Raw genomic sequence first — 17,237 nt, forward strand, 5'->3', positions numbered from 1 at the left:
CTGTAAGCATTTTTATTAATTCCCATTAAAATAGAGCTGCTCTTTGGGGGGGGGGATGGGGAAAATCCAGATTTTCCTTCAAATTTCATAATTCCCCTCCTTCCCAGATTTGTTACGAAAAATCCTAACAAATCTGGATTTTCCTGTCATATGGTCACCCTAGAAATTAACTGGATTGTTTGTTCCTTTCCTTTCCTACTGGCATGCCATCTCACTTGAGTCATTTGCAGCTTGAATCACTTACAACTATTTTTTTCTGGTAGGGTCAATTGCTCTCTGTTTGTGGAATATTATTTTAATTGTGTGGGATGTTTTTGTGGTGAATTGGTTGGCCCCTGTTTTTGCATTGTGCAAGATGTGTTCTAGGGATTTTTTTTAAAAAAGCAGAGTGGTCTCCAACACCATGCCCAAGGGTGCTCATTTGCCTGGCAAGACCTTCCCTCGTGCCTACGGAAAGATCCCAGCTCTTTGTGTGAAAAACCTGGCCATACCTGACGTTGTTCTGTCTTTCAGCCCAGAGCAGTTCCTCCTTGCTCTGCTGGCCACTGCCATGTCATTTAACCCACCCCTCCTCTACGATTGCATGTCCACCTTTCCCTTCCCAAGAAGAGACTGTCATTTGTGTTTGGTGGGTTGGGGGCAGGCAAGGAAATGCTGTGCAAGCAGCCCCTGAAGGGAAGCAGAAATGCCAGTGGGCAGCCATATGTCAGTGCTGTACTTTCAGGTCCTTTTCAGGAGCCATGGGGGTGGGTGGTGGGGAGTGGAATGTGGTGAGGGTGTTGCAACGAGAGCAAAAGGTTGATTCCTTGCGTGTGCGCCTTATGGCTTCTTGCAGTGATCAAACACAGCTACATATGAAAACGTGTGTGGAAATACCTTGGGTCCTTCTCCAAAAGAGTTGAGTGGGCGGGGGTGGGGGGATGGCAGTCCTGTGGCGCTTCTCTCTCCCCCTGTAAAAAAAGCAGTGATACTGAGATACACCGTGGAGACTGTGGCTCCCCTTCTCCTCTTCTCTTTTTGACCCCCCCTTCTCTCCCCTTTCCTCTCCTTCACTGGAATACTTTCCCTTCTGTTGGGGGCACATTTCTTAACCAGTGGATCAAAACACCCTGTGTGGATTCAACTTCTCATCCCATCTTGGCTGCCTTCACACATAGCCCCATGGCAGGATAAGCCCCCTGCTGTGACTCTTGGCCCTGTTTCCTGGTCCTGATTTTTTGTGGGGAAACATTGATCCAAGGCACAATCTTCACGAGTGTCACACACACACCCAAGCGCTATCAGATGAAAGCTGACACCAATGTTTACAGACTGCACAATGAAAAGAATTAAAACAACAACAACACCCACCTGATGTTTGCCAGTGCCATTGTGGCACAAAAACAATGAACCAACACATAGCTCTTTATGGATGCACATGATCTTTACAAGTGTTGCCACCCAAACTACCAGCAAATCTCAGATCTCATCTGTGCATCTTTCTGTGCTTTCATGGTGGTTTGCAGGAGGATCCAAGCCTTGGATGTAGGTTTTGCATTATGACAGTGTTGGGAGCACTGGATCTGCATCCCCCCCCCCAAATAGTTCATGCCATCAAGACAGATGCACAATTTGATGGTGTCCCAAATGGCAGCCATTTTGTAACTAGTGCCCACAATACTTTCTCAGGATTCCACATGTGCCCATGGGCCAGAAAAGTTTACAGACCCCTTGTGGTCTCTGCTACATGGAAGTGAGAATCTAGGATGCTGGATCCTGACAGCATGAGTGCAATACTTCCCTAAGTGTAGCTAAAATTGTAAAGCTACTGCCAGACATTTACTGGTGAAATGTGTGTTTGCCATTCAGGCCAAGAGGAAACGTGTTCCCACTGAAAACCAGTGTGTACATGCGTGCATTGCACCTTTTCAAACTCCTTTGCCCAATTCCCCATGTCTATTCCTTTGTGTCCAAAATGTGGGTTTTATTTAGGTTTTAGTCATTGGTAACTTCTGGAGATAGGCAATAGATCCCAATAATGTCCATAATGAGAATTAACGTAGAAAATACAAGGGGTTTTTTTTTTACATGATGAGCAGATCAAATGCATGCTTTTATTTGGTGTTTAATTTTAGCCTAGACTGGATGACGCTTTGCCCTTATATCTGGCCGATTTTATCTCCCCATGCCACCTTCCAGACATATCTGTTCCATTTTCAACACCCTACCATATCCCCAGTTATAATGTTTGAATAGGTTTATAGACATAAAATCTAACGTTTTGTTCCAGGTAGGGATGGCTGCATTATTGGGGTTTTGTTCATAGGGAAATTTGGTGAGCCCTGTGTGTTCAAATGTTACACCTACAGGTGTAGATCTGGGAGTGCTGGTAATGGGACACGCTTACCTGGTAGGTAGAGTGGGAAGTTGTGGCCTCAATTTTCTACCATGTCTAGGGAGAAAATAGGGGAGAAGATAAACTGAATTGGTCCTTTTAAGTCATATACCGTTGTCTTAAGGTTTCACTTAAGAACTAATATTCTAAGAAATAGTAAAGTTTAAATGATCAACTGTTTAACTTTTTTTTTTCAATAACACCATACTTTTATAGGGTTTACCAGGAATCAATGGTCTAAAAGGAGCTGAAGGGGATGCAGTAAGTATGCAATCTTAAAATTAAACTATGGCTTGGAACCTAAGATAAGTTGACTTAAGGAAGTACATGGAAGGAATGTTTCCTGTCCCCTCTTGCCTGCTGCAGCCCCCCTCTGCACCCTGAAAAGCCTCTCTGAAGGATCAGGAGACCAGAGGCAGGTGTGTGTGTGTGTGAGAGAGAGAGAGTGATTGGATGTTTGTATGTTTATGCCCCACTCAAGTGCTGCCCACTTTTGGCTCTGACTACACTGACTGCTGAGGACCTCAATAGGAAAAAGGTTCTCCGCCTATTTTAAAGCAGTTATTTTTATATGTATTTCAGGGTATCCGAGGCTATTCTGGCATCCCTGGAATTCCTGGTCAAAAAGGAATGAAGGTAGTTCATTATTAGTTTAATTAGTTGTTTGCATAGTAAATGACCTGGGTAGAACAAACAGTATTACTGCGTAGAACAAATAGTATGAAGTTGCCATTTCAAGTTCAGTGTTTCTTTGGGCACTAGCACAAACATAATGTCCTGGTGGAGGTAAGAAAGTCCTAAAATACATTTCATTTAGCCATGGTTTATTTATTATAGTGTGGATATTCTAGTCCACATGTGAAGAACAGAAAATAAAGAGAAATGATAGCACTTCATGGGAATGGAAGGCAATCATAGAGAAATGACTGCGTGTTTGTCATGCAGATGGAATGTTGTGCTTCTCTCATTCATCAGTATGATGAAAATAGTTGACTTTCAACTACAGACTAAGATTGGTGAATTAAATTTGCATTTTTACAGGGAGAGCCAGGAGAGAGAGGTGTTCAAGGACTACCAGCTTACACACGTCATCCCATACTAATAAAAGGTATGGCATTCAGAGTAGTGGAATATCTTTGCTGTTGCTTATAACGTTTCCTAAATACAAGTGGGGGGTGGGGAGGAATCATGATTCATAATCTCTTCATTGTTCTTATAAGACATAACTTGGCATAAGTTCAAGTTAAAATACAAATTACAAATGAGCAGAACACAAAAAATAGAATTCCTCCCAATTTAGCTAATATAGCCAGTCAGTTGAATGATGTTTAGAAGAAAATTAGTGATTGACTGGGTTCGGATGACACAGTAGTCAACGGTTGATTAAATAGTCAACCATTGCTTAAATAGATGGGACGTGCATGCAGCGCCCCACCCAGGGATAGAACATGCATGTCCCTGGGAACATGAGGGGCACCGCGATCATCCCATAGGGCATGTCTCATGAGAATCGCCATACATGCTGGGTCCCACCACTGTCAGTACCTGACTCGAAGGGGTATTCTCGTGTGAACCATTCAATGGGGAGGGCAAAGAGGGGTTTGGGGTGGGCAATAGTCAACCCTGTGTTAATAGTCAACTCCATGGTTGACAACATGTTGTGTGGGGAGTACCCCTGAAACAGGCAACCATGGAGTTGACTATTAACCCAGGGTTGACTATTGTGTCATCCAAATGTGGCCATCTATTCATTAATATGTGGATCCAGTCTTTCATTTAGATACCCTGGTATACTAATCAGAAAAGGCTAAATTATGCAATTTCTCAAATTAGTAGAAATAACAATATAAATGTACATGTGTAAGAATTTCAAACATACTACTTTCAATTAGAATTTTCAGAAACCTGTCCTGAAGTGCTGCTGTTGGTTGAACATTATATCTTGCAAGTATAAATGCTCAATGAGGTAGTATAGGTGAAGTCTCATAACTGGGAGGAATCTGATGAGCCAAGGGGGAACAAGTTCTCTTAGCCAGAGAGTATGGATTTTGTCATTCAGTATCATATCATCTTTGAGTCAACACTTCAGAAGCTTGTTGTTGCTCAAGCCTAATAGGGATTTGAACAAGACATCAATTGAGCTACTTTTATGTAAAATTATATACGGCCATTTACCAGAACATGAGTCTGTTAGCATAAGATGTACAAGTCTAGATATTGAGAAAGAAAAATGAAGACAAATCCTACACAAGTTTCCAAACAGTTTCCTGTATGATGACCTATGTCAGGAGAGAGACAGGGAGAGTGTGACCCTGGTGATTCTCCTGGATCTCTCAGAGGCTTTTGATACAATTGGCCATGTTATGCTTCTGGGGTGACTGTCTGAGCTAGGAGTGGGGGGTACTACTACTGCTTCTGCTCCTACTTGGATGGATGGCTCCAGAAGGTGGTGCTTAGGGAACATTGCTCAGCCCTGTGGGATTTCTCAGGGGTCGGTTTTGTCCCCCATGCTGTTCAATGTCTACATGAAACCGCTAGGTGTGGCCATCCAGAATTTTGGAGTGTGTTGCATCTGTATGCTGATGATGCACAGCTCTACTTCTCCTTTTCATCTTCATCAGGTGAGACTGGGGTGTGCTGAATCAGTGTTTGGCTGAGACAATGGACTGGATGAGGGCTAATAAACTGAAGCTCAATCCAGACTAGACTGAGAAGCTGTTAGTGGGTGGTTCTGCTCACCAGATGAAGGGTGTTCAACCTGTTCTGGATGGGGTTGTGCTTCCATTGAAGGAGCAGGTTTGTAGCTTGGGGGTTCTCCTGGAGTCATCTCTGCCACTTGAGGCTCATGTGGCCTTAGTGCCACAGAGCGGCTTCTGCCAGCTTCGGATGATTACCCAGCTATGCTCCTATCTAGACAGGGATAACTTGGTTTCAGTAATCCATGCTCTGGTAATCTCCAAATTAGATTACTGCAATGAACTCTATGTGGGGCTGCCCTTGAAGATTGTTCAAAAGCTGCAGCTTGTGCAAAACACAGGAGACAGATTAATAACTGGAACCAGAAGTTCTGAGCACATAAAACGAATTCTGGCTCACTTGCATTGGGTGCCTGTATGCTTCTGAGCCCAATTCAAGGTGTTGGCCTTACATGGCCTTACACAGCTCAAGACAACAATACCTGATGGAATGGCTCTCCCAACATGAACTTACCCGTACACTGCACTCAACATCTAGGGGCCCTTCCGAGTGCCTCCTCTGAGAGAGGTTTGGAGGGTGGCAACAAGAGAGAGAGCCTTCTCAGAGATGGCCCCCAACTTTGAAATGGGTTCCCCACTCAAGGCCTGATGCCAACACTGTCATCTTCTCAGCACCAGGTTAAGACTGCCCTCTCCTCCCAAGCATTTAATGGCATTTAGTGGCATACGATGGAGCATTAATGCCAGTTATCTAAACAGGTCTAGTATTTTATTGAAACTTTTTAGCTGTATAAATTGTTTTAAATATTGTACCTGTAAATTTTTATGCTGTATTGTATTTTATTATTTTATGAATTATTGTAAATCACCCAGGGAGGTTCAGCTATTGGGCAGTATAGAAATGAAAATAATAATACCCCCAAAATACTTTTGGACCTCTCAGCGGCTTTCGATACCATCAACCATGGTGTCCTTCTGGAATGCCTGAGGGAATTGGGAATTGGGGGCACTGTGCTCCAGTGGTTCTGGTCCAGATGGTGATGCTTGGGGGTAGCTGCTCCTCAAAGAAGGAGCTGCTGTGTGGCATACCACAAGATGCCATCCTTTCCGCAATGCTATTCAATATTTACATGAAACTGCTGGGAGAGATCATCAGGAGGCATGGGGCGGGGTGCTTTCAATACGCTGATGACACCCAAATAAATGTCTCTATGCCTTTGACAACAGCGTCAGCTAAGGATAGTGTGTCGCCTCTGAATAAATGCTTGGAGGTGGTAATGGGCTGGATGAGGAAAAACAAACTGAAGCTGAATCCAGACAAGATGGAGGTGCTCACCGTCAAAGACCACAACCTGGGTTTGGAGGTGTGTCAAACAGTTCTGGATGAGGTTACACTCCCCCTGAAAGACTGTGTTTGCAGCTTGGGGGTGCTTCTGGATCCGTCACTCCAAATGACAGCTCAGATAAATGCGACAGCCAGGAGTGCCTACTATCAGCTTCGGCTGATATGCCAGCTGTGCCCCTTCCTAGAGTTGGAAGACATAAAGATGGTGGTGCACACACTGGTAACTTCAAGGCTTGACTTCTGCAAAGGTTCTCTACGTAGGGCTACCTTTGTGCTTAGTCCGGAAATTTCAACTAGTTCAAAATATGGCAGCCAGGTTGGTCACTGGTACACCTAGGGGGGACCACATTACACCAGTTTTAAAATCTCTTCACTGGCTGCCAATTAGTTTCCGGGCAAAGTATAAAGTGTTGGTCATTACCTTTAAAGCCCTACATGGTTTGGGTACAATCTACCTGCAGGATCGCCTTCTCCCATACAATCCGCTCCGCATACTCAGGTCCTCTGGGAAGATTCTACTTCAGTCAGCCAAAATTAGGCTGACAAGTATTACCCAGAGGACCTTCTCTTCTGCTTTTCCCAGACTGTGGAATGGCCTGCCAGAGGACGCTCATCAACTTAACAGTCTTTTAGCATCTAAGAAAGCTATTAAGACTGATCTCTTCTGACAGGCCTACCCAGTGGAATTTTAGGAAGTTTTTATTTATTTATTTAAAACATTTATATCCCACTCTATATCAATAAGATCTCAGGGCAACGTACAGATAAAAGCATACAGTATAAAACAGTAAATATACACAGCTAAAAACAAATGAAACCATAAACCAAGTTAAAACAATATATAATTTAAAAGCAGCAAAACTTTTAGGATGCTTTAATAACGTGAACTATGTTTTTAATCAATTTAATGTATTTATACTTATTGTTGTTGCCGCTTCGATCCAAACAGAGAGGAAATAAATTTATGATGATGATTATGATGATGCAAGAAAAATGACTGCAGGTTTTCAAGGTTGAATTGGTCAACTCAATCCATATAAAGATGTCATAATGTCATATCGTAACAAGAGTCAGTGGCTTCTCTTTGAATATCCCAAGAGCTAGAGGAATACTGCATCTCTTTTGGGCATAATAAAAATTAACAATGGCAGATTCGCAGATTCAAGTGCATATTTTTGTTATAAATTCCACCTGAGATTATAATTGAAAATGAAGTTTTAAATACTTTAAATACTGTTCCAAAATATTCCCCACTGATGTCCAATGTAACCTTTTCCATGGCTTGGGCGGTGGTGGTGGGGACTCATACCTTCAGATTTTGCAAAGTTTATGATCAATGAGTTTTTATCACACTACTCTGAGAAGGCCCATAATAGTCATTTTTAAACCAAATTAGATCATCTACATGCAGCAACAACAAGATCTGCCTCAGATCAAGCTTTGGAGGAGTTATTAAGCTGAGATATGATTACCCATACATGGTCAATGGATCAAATGCAATACTTAATGCCTTAGCTTTCAGAAAATTAGTGGTTTGAACTTATAATAACATTGGTTGGTTGATTGGTTGATTAATTGATTGATTGATGCCATTTATTACCCCAAGGATCAATTAACAATATAAATCAATCAACTCCGTGGGCCATTCTAATGTCTGTATCTCTGGAGTTCCATATATGTCGGTGTGGTTTAAACTGAACTTTTGGTAATATTTTAGGTTCAAGAGGTGACCAGGGAGTACGTGGTGTTCCTGGGCCTGAGGGAGACAGAGGCAAGCAAGGCAGTCCTGGCATACCTGGTCCACAAGGATCATCTGGCGGTAATTTCCTGGCACTTTTTAATTCAATATTTACTTGGGAGTATAAATTCACTTTTCTCTATACATTTGTGTTGTTTTAACCTTTCCTCACATTCTTATCTCGTTGCTTTTCTCTGAATCCCAAGCACACACACAAATAGCTTGGTTGGCTTACTTGAAACACCTGCAGGGACATTTCCACAATGAATGCACTTGTTCCCTACTTCTGGCAAATGGTGTCTGCATTGCGTAGGTTTGGTGATAAAGATTGGTTAGAGCAAGAATGTGGTACCTCCGGCCCAAAGGGCTTCCACTGCTGGCAAGACACCCTGACATGCTTGCCCAAAACCTTGGGCTGAAAAAGGTTCCCCCCTACTCTGGGTTAGAGGAATCGGTGAATAGATGCCCTTGCCTATTATTTGGACTTTTGGTTCTTTCCAGCACTGTGATTCTACCATTATTCATCTTCCCCAGAAATATGTTTCTTAAAACCTGATGCAGATAATTTTTCAGCTGAATTATAACCAGTGAAAATAGAGGGCATTTGATACAATGACACAGATTTCACCTCTGCTGAGTATTATCAATCTATAGTTCTATACAGGTTTGGTGGTTGCCCTATCAGACTGTCCTCTAATTTCTGCGTGCTGCTTTTAAATGCCAGATTGATTCAAAGTAAGTTCTCCCTCACTGATGATGCAGCCGGTTTGGCATGTGTGACAAAATCATCTGGTTGTTCTGTTAATCTGTTTTATTGTATTGATACGGATGTATTTAGTTTTGCAGGAAATGTGTGTAATTGGCTGTTTTAGTTTTAGGGAGGGTTTGGAGTGAGTGATGTCACAGAAGGGTTTATTTTTTGTTTTGACAGCTAGCTTTGAGAGGAGCTAGGGTTTGGAGTTCAACAGAGCACCATCTTGGTTGGGGAGAAAGGATTTAGAGGGGGGAGGGAGGCTTAGACTAATTAGCAACGTCTATGTAACACTGAAACAACAACTTGCAAATAATAAATGTTTATTTTATTTTTCTGAGTTAAATCCATGTGCCAGCTAGGTCTTCATTTTTGCTACCTCAGACATAAACACATGATAGCCAGCACCTACTTCCCAAATTAAAAGTAGCAGTAAAAGTGATAAATTCAACACACTTGGTTTTAGTTGTGGCTGCGTAAAAGTTTAGCTAAGTCAGTGGATACAGCTGATTTGGCAGTGGCATGTCCTTCCTTAGGTTTAAGCATGAAGGGATAATAGGGGAAAGCCTGGGTAAAAGGAGAGGAGGACATCACAGCAGGTATAACTGAGAACTGGGTGGGCGATCAAAGGGGAATTAGTTTGTCAGAACTGTGCTCACCAGGGTACTTGGTTCAACATCAGGGTAGACTTGAGAGCAAGGGAAGGGGAGGTGCCATGTTCTATAGGAATTCCATCTCTCACTCCAGGCCCTCTGTCCATCTGACTACTAGCCTGGGGTGTTTGCATCTTGTGTTGGCACAGCAGGACAGATTGGGGGTTCTGTTGGTCCACGCTGCTGCCCAAAAGTCTCCTTATTTCAGCATCAGAGGTGGTCTCAGATGTGTTGTTGAGGTTCTCAAGATGGTTCTGGGGGACGGAATTCATGCCAAGGGTGCCTTGTCTGGGGTGGCACAGAGTTTTATGGTTCCCAACATATCATTGGTCCAAAACATGTAGCAGGGCTGACTCTAGATTTGTTTTCTTCAGCTGGCCATGGCGAGAGTGGTCTGAAGGTGGGGGACTTTGAATCGGTCCTCTTGTCATGGTCAGTCACTTCTTGTTCAGGTTTAGACCGATGGCAGCTGTTCCCTTCTGCAAGGGTGCAGGTGCTATTAAAATGGTCTTCCCCTAGAGTGGATCTGGATGGTTTCCAGAGGGCTCTATTAGTCGTTCTGGGTGATATGGGTGGCACTCCTGTTAAAACTTTTGGTCAATCAATGGAATGCAGAAATGAGTCAGTAGGGCTTGTTCGGCTCTGTAGCTGTCCCAGCAAGTCCAGTAAACCCGAAATCAGCCATTTCTGAAAAACGTCTCACAACAGTGCTGCTGCTGCTGCTTCTTCTTCTTCTTCTTCTTCTTCTTCTTATTATTATTATTATTATTATTATTATTAAAATCTAGTAGCAATGTATGTACAAATTTGCAGGAGATAACATAGCAAATGCATGTTAAAGAAATATACTATAGAGCCACTGGATTAAGCGTTAGGTTTACTGAACTCCACCCTTGTTTGCAGTTCGGCTTTGAGTAAGACACTTTATGTCTCTTTTTCCTAAACTATTATACATGAGTAAATGAAGAGTCATCCTGAAAAAGTCTTCTGATGAAAAATGTCATTATTATTCCTGCAGCCTGGAACATCATATTGTCCATATTTTTCCCCCGTTGAGATCAACCTTCCCTCAACCCAGGGCCCTCCCAATATGTTGCATCTACAATCCCAAGCATACCTAGCCAGCCCAGCTGGGATGATGGAAGTTGTTCCATCACACGCGGAGGGCACCAGATTGGAGAAAGCTGATCTAGAGCATTCTGAAAACCATATATACCTACCTGTTTTGCCATTTCAGATGTCTCTGTAAGAAGAGGTTTGCCTGGAGAAATGGGGCCCAAAGGTTTTATTGGTAATCCAGGCATCCCAGCTATTCATGAAGGTCCTCCAGGTTCAGATGGTGAGCCTGGATCTCCTGGTTTTCCTGGCCCCCCTGGCCCTCCAGGAAGCCCAGGTAAGAGGCCACAACATTTGTGAACAATTATCTTGTGGAAAAAGGTAAGATGTGACTACACTTTAAATGAATATTCTGAGAAGTTTCCTTAATTTTTACACTGTTTGAAAAGACAGGGAATTTGATACTTTCAAGAAAGTAAATTTTCAACTTTCAACAATTTTAAAGCAGAGATACTGATAAAAAGCTTTCTAACTATCTATTTTAGTTTTCTTCCTTTCATATATGCCTTTAAGAAAAGATTAAAGAAATCAAGGCAACTTCATTGCCTTCATTAAATAATTTTCTTTCTTTGCTTTTGTAATTACCATTTCTTTTTGATAGCTATTTCACAATTTAAAAAAAGAATGAAAAAGGAAAGGAAATCAGTAATTACAGATACACCCCCAAGATGGGAAGAGAATCTTAATTTTGTATTTCATCATTCTTCCATTTTCAATATATTAGAATATTAGTGTTGCTTAATGATCATGTCTTACTATGGTTTTAATTTTTGTGAACCGCTCAGAGAGCTTCGGCTATTGGGCAGTATAGAAATGTAATCAATCAATCAATCAATCATGAATGTTTGTTGAACGGACAGTTTATATACAGAGCATGTATTGAACAGAGAAGTGGCTAGATGGTCTCCAAGGTTCCAACTCTGTGACTGGTTCGGACTATACGATAATCAACAGTGGGTTAAATAGTCAACAGTGGGTTAAATAGTCAATGATTGGTTATTCTGTCATCTGTTGGGACTTTTACACACAATGGTTGGTTACTTGACTGAAATAACCAACACAAACAATCAACACTGTGCAGAGTTTATTATTTGAATAACCATTGGTTATTGTGTGTGTGTCCAGCACCATTATTTCATCACGCATAGTTATTTTCGGCGACTATGGAGTCCCCTGGCAAGAGTGACCAAAGTGGCAGCTGCTACGCTACTCCAGCCAGCAGGACCTGCAGTGGCTGATGGAATACCAGTGCGAGGACTGAGGGGAGGAAGGAGGATGTGTCAATCAAACACACCATTGACTAATAGAGCCAGTTCGGTCAGCACAATACCCCACCATGTGTTAATAGTCAACTCTACAGTTGACTATTTAGGGGGTACTCCCCACACATGATAATAGTCAACAATGAGCTGACTATTAACACATAGTGGACAATTGTAGCTCATCCCCCGCCCTCCCAATGAATAGCAGCGCTGGTTCCCATGAAGTTCCCCCTTCATGCCAAGTCAGTCCCCCCACGATCATGGCAGCGCATCATACCCAGGGATGGCACATCCCATGAGAATCGCCTTTGGGCTGCCACCACCATTGGTACCTGGGGGCATACCTGAGCCTGCATGGGGTGCTCCTGGGAAGCACAGCCATGCAACAGAGCCAAAGGAGCACAGCACATGTGAGCCCCATGCAGGCTCAGGCACGCCACCAGGTACCAGTGGTGGGGGGACCCAACACAAAGGGGGATTCTCATGGGATGTGCCGTCCCTGGGTATGGTGGGGCGCCATGATTGGTGGAAGAATTTCTCTCATGGTTTGACATTACATGTTAAGCTGTGAAATAAATCCTACCACCACCACCACCACCACAGGAAAGATCCTTCCATCCCTTCAGCCCGATATCCACAAATGTTTATTGGGGCAGGGGGAGGCAGAAGCAACTTTTGTGTAGCTTTAACCCTCAGATTTCAGGGGCGGGGGTGGAACTTCCACTGCTCACCCAAAAAATCCTTGAGTGTTGAAGCTATGCGAGAGATGCTTCTAGCTAACCCAATATGCACTTGCTGCATGCATCTCTCACGTAGCTTTAGGGGAGAAATCTTTTGCACAGGAACAGGAGGAAGGCTTGGGGAGGGAAGCCGCCAATTGTGGTGCCTGACCTCACCCAGGGATGGCACGTGCCCGTACCAGGAAGCACACAGGGAGCCGCCAATCGTAGCACTCCTCCCAGGGATGGGATGTGCTCATCCCAGGAAGCTCACACATGTCTATGGAGCACCACTGGGCAAGAGCGGCAGGGTTTTCTGCCGCTCTTGCCTCACGACTCTTATAGGCATGTGAAACAGTCAATGGAGTCCGCCACACAACACAATAACCAACAATTGTGCAAATAGTCAACTCTACACACCATTGATTATTTGCATTGGTTATTTTGGGGAAATAACCAATGGTAGTGTGGAAAAGGCTTGCCAGACAACATAATAGTCAACGGTTGACTAAGCAACCATTGATTATTGTACCATCTGAACCCTGTCATAGTCAACTCAGCGTTAGCCTTAATTCACACCATAGTTGGTTATAATCATATTGTGTGGAGAGTACTCCTTTGATAATCAACCATGGAGTTGACTATTAAACCACCATTGATGACTGTGTTGTCCATACACAGCCTGTGATTCTATTATTCTACAGCCAGATACCAGAGCCTAGGAAATGGATGTGCAAATAACAGCAGTTGCTAGTTTTGAAGATGTGGAGTTAGAGAACTTTGAGTTTGCTTACAGTGAAGGTAGAGGGTTGGTTTGGGGGGAGCTAATGGGATTTATTGCCTTGTAGGAAGTCCTCTTCACTGTTACTGCTTGTGTATATATCTTAATGAAACAGAAATTAGAAAAATACATCTTCAGTGCTCGGTCATGCCAATTAAACCTAGCCCAATGGTGTTGTCCCTGGAATGTCTCACCCCTTAAGAAAGTGGGGAACCAGATACTGTTACTCAGGCATTCAAGGTGGCTTACAAAATTAGACACACACACACACAGACAGCTGGACATCAGGAAAAACTTCCTGACTGTTAGAGCAGTACGACAATGGAATCAGTTGCCTAGTGAGGTTGTGGGCTCTCCCACACTAGAGGCCTTCAAGAGGCAGCTGGACAAGCATCTGTCAGGGATGCTTTAGGGTGGATTCCTGCATTGAGCAGGGGGTTGGACTCGATGGCCTTGTAGGCTCCTTCCAACTCTGCTATTCTATGATTCTATGAGAGAGAGGTTGGTGTAAGGTGGCTCAACACCAAAGCAAAATGGAGGCTGTGGATCCACTGTGGATACAGTCAGTCTTATGGTAAAATGTATAAGGAGGATAGAAAGACTAACAATACAGTATTTCAAAATATTTTTAAGCTAAACATTTTAAATTCTGCCCTCATCAGTAGCTGTGCTGTTAAAACTTTTATATAAAATTTGTAAGCCACCTTGATTTTCTATGATAAAATATCCAAACAACTAAAATAATTTCCACCTCATACACTGTTTTTCCCTTAGAGCCTAGGCACAGATATCTGTATGATAAACTAGCTTATTGAAAGTTAATCCAGACCTAAAGAACCATTTCAGTCTCCCTCGAATATCATTCAGTCTCCCTCCCTCCCTCCGGATAACCTCCCTCCGGAAGTTATCCGGAGATGTGGACTGAGGTGTCATCAATATGCGGATGATACCCAGCTCTACCTTTCCTTTTCATCAAACCCAGGTGAGGCAGTGACTGTTCTGAACCAGTGCCTGGGAACAGTAATGGACTGGATGAGGGCTAACAAACTGAGACTCAATCCAGACAAGACGGAGGTACTGTTAGCGGATGGTTCATCTGTCCGGCGAGGTGATGTTTGCCCTGTCCTGGACAGGGTTGCACTCTCCCTAAAGGATTGGGTCCGTAGTTTGGGGGTACTCTTGGATCCAGAACTGTCACTTGAGGCACAGGTGAACTCAGTGGCAAAGAGCACCTCTTATCAGCTTAGGTTGATATACCAACTACGCCCTTATATGGACAGAGATAGCCTAGCTACAGTTATCCATGCTCTGATAACCTCTCGTTTGGATTACTGCAATGCATTATACGTGGGGCTGCCTTTGAAAACGGTCTGGAAGCTTCAGCTGGTACAAAACAGGCAGCCCATTTACGAACAGGGACTGGTCGGCAAGATCACATTACGCCAGGCCTTTTACAACTTCATTGGCTGCCAGTCCAGGTCCGGGCCTGATTCGAAGTGCTGGTATTGACATTTAAAGCCTTAAACGGTTTGGGTCCAGGTTATTTGAAGGAACACCTCCTCCCATATGTACCTGCCTGGACCTTAAGATCATCTACAGGGGTCCTTCTCCATGAGCCCCTGCCAAAGGAAGTGAGGCAGGTGGCTACCAGGAGGAGGGCCTTCTCTGCTGTGGGACCCCGGTTGTGGAATGAGCTCCCCAGAGAGGTTCGCCTGGCACCTACACTGTACTCCTTTCGTCGCCAGCTGAAGACCTTTTTATTCACTCAGTATTTTAACACTTAATTTTAACTTAAATTTAAATTTTACTGTTTTAACTCTGTATTTTAATCTTATATCAATTTTGCTGCATGGTTTTATCCTGGTTGTGCTTTTTATACTGTATTTTGTATTTGTGCTTTTAACCTGTTGGTTGTTTTATTATGGTTTTAATTTTTGTGAACTGCCCAGAGAGCTTCGGCTATTGGGCGGTATAAAAATGTAATAAATAAATAAATAAATAATAATATACATGTTTTCAATACTATAGATTATAGTGCTGGGCTGAAGGGTCTCCCAGGGGTTTCTGGTTCTGCAGGATTTCAAGGTTACCCAGGTCCACGAGGATTAAAGGGAATGAAAGGTATGGCTACATCCAGACCAGTGTTTTAATGTGCTGTCTATTACTGATTATTTGTCATGCAAGGAAGAGACTTAATCCTGGAACTTCTCACTCTTCATCGCTTATTTGTGCTTTACTTCTTGTTTCTTTTGCCAAAAAGTTTATAACATAGGCTTTTTCTGCAAGGTACCTGGACGGAAATCTTGTGTTGTCCATACCTCATTTGTCTTCTTCTACAACTATTTTAAATCCTTTATTTTTCTTTAGGGATGGTGGTGAATATGATTTTGTACTATGTTTAAAAAGCTGTTAACTCATTCCTCTAGATACCATGTTGATTTCAACTTCTATTTTCTTTGAAGTAAATGCTACAATGAACTACTTCATAATCCTAGTACCCATCCTACAAACTCGAAATCTCTCTCTCACACACACATCTCTTGTTGGAGGATAACGTTTGTTTGTTTGTTTGTTGCATTTATTTCCCTCCCACTTTCCTCCAAGGAGACAAAGGGGGTATACATCCTCCTCCTCCTCCTCCTCCTCCTCCTCACAACAACCCTATGAGGTAGGTTAGGCTTAGAGTCAGTGACTGGCTTAAAGTCACCCAGTGAGCTTCATGGCCAACAGTCTAGATTTGTTATCTCACCTAGACTAGTGATCTGAAAGTGGGGAATTTTACATCTGCCCCCCTTTGTCACAGGCCTTAGCTAGACGAGCTGATACCCGGGATCGCCCTTGTGAATCCAGATGACACACAGAGGATCCCGGGCTCAGGCAGGGATCAACCCTCCCTTGCCCCAGGATAATGGGCACCACTTTTGGCCCGATTTGTCCTGCGGTCTCGGGCTGAGCCTGAGACCATGAGCGTGTAGCCTATTCTGCAGCTTTTCCCAGCTACGCATGATTACTTGCATGTAGCCGGGAGAAGTCACGCACGGGGCGCAGCGCTCCCCAGGAGCGCTGCACCCATCGGGGGCAGGGTGGGGGGAGCAGGGAAAACTATTTTTTTTTAAAAAAAAATTGCTCACCTAAGCGCATGAACATTCATGCGCATCCAGCCCCTTTAAAAAAAAAATTTAAAAAATGGCGGACATGACGGGTGTTTCCTTTAGCCTGTCGCGTCTGACGTGTAGATGAGGGCGACAGCCTGCAATAGTTGTATCACTGGCTCTCCCCTCCTCCATTGTGCTTTTTAAGGTAGGTCTAGCTAAGGCCACAGTCAGCTTACATCCTGTTGAGGTTTAGGTGTGTGCAGTGACTGTTCTCCTCTGCAAGGGTTGGGGGCCTGTTTAACTGAGCCACTCCTGGAGGCTAATGGAATCTGATGGATTCATAAAGCCTCTGAAGGATTTGAGGGCTTGTACGGCAGGCGCTACTGTCAAAGCCCTGGTCACTCTCTGGAATACAAAGATGCCTCAAGTAGTTGACATGATGGCATCCAAGTGCCCTCTCCCGCTTGTATACTCATAAGCTGAGGGCAATAAAAGAAGACTGCTGGAACATATATGAAGCAAAGCTCATTATGAAGAATCAGACTGAACACAAGAGCTCATTATCATGGCTCAAATGGCCTCTGTAACTTAAGCATCAGTTGCAATCCTACCTGGATGGGGTAGCAGGGTCAGCGTGAGCCATGTCTTGTTTAGGCTGCTACAGTGTGTTGCACCTGAAAATGGAAATTTGAAAATGGTCAGGAAAT

General features: G+C 43.4%; 1 protein-coding gene across 1 annotated transcript in view; it reads left to right on the plus strand.

Moving 5' to 3' along the window:
- Positions 1 to 17,237, plus strand: part of COL4A2 (collagen type IV alpha 2 chain) — a 266,143-nt gene that overhangs the window by 114,078 nt on the left and 134,828 nt on the right. Inside the window, exons 15-20 of the mRNA XM_063115898.1 lie at positions 2,591 to 2,635; positions 2,957 to 3,010; positions 3,416 to 3,482; positions 8,133 to 8,234; positions 10,795 to 10,950; positions 15,464 to 15,556. Coding sequence (XP_062971968.1) covers positions 2,591 to 2,635; positions 2,957 to 3,010; positions 3,416 to 3,482; positions 8,133 to 8,234; positions 10,795 to 10,950; positions 15,464 to 15,556 — 517 coding nt within the window. The remainder of the gene's footprint in view (positions 1 to 2,590; positions 2,636 to 2,956; positions 3,011 to 3,415; positions 3,483 to 8,132; positions 8,235 to 10,794; positions 10,951 to 15,463; positions 15,557 to 17,237) is intronic.

Source organism: Elgaria multicarinata, chromosome 2 (assembly GCF_023053635.1).
Source record: "Elgaria multicarinata webbii isolate HBS135686 ecotype San Diego chromosome 2, rElgMul1.1.pri, whole genome shotgun sequence".
In the NCBI taxonomy this organism is placed as follows: domain Eukaryota; kingdom Metazoa; phylum Chordata; class Lepidosauria; order Squamata; family Anguidae; genus Elgaria; species Elgaria multicarinata.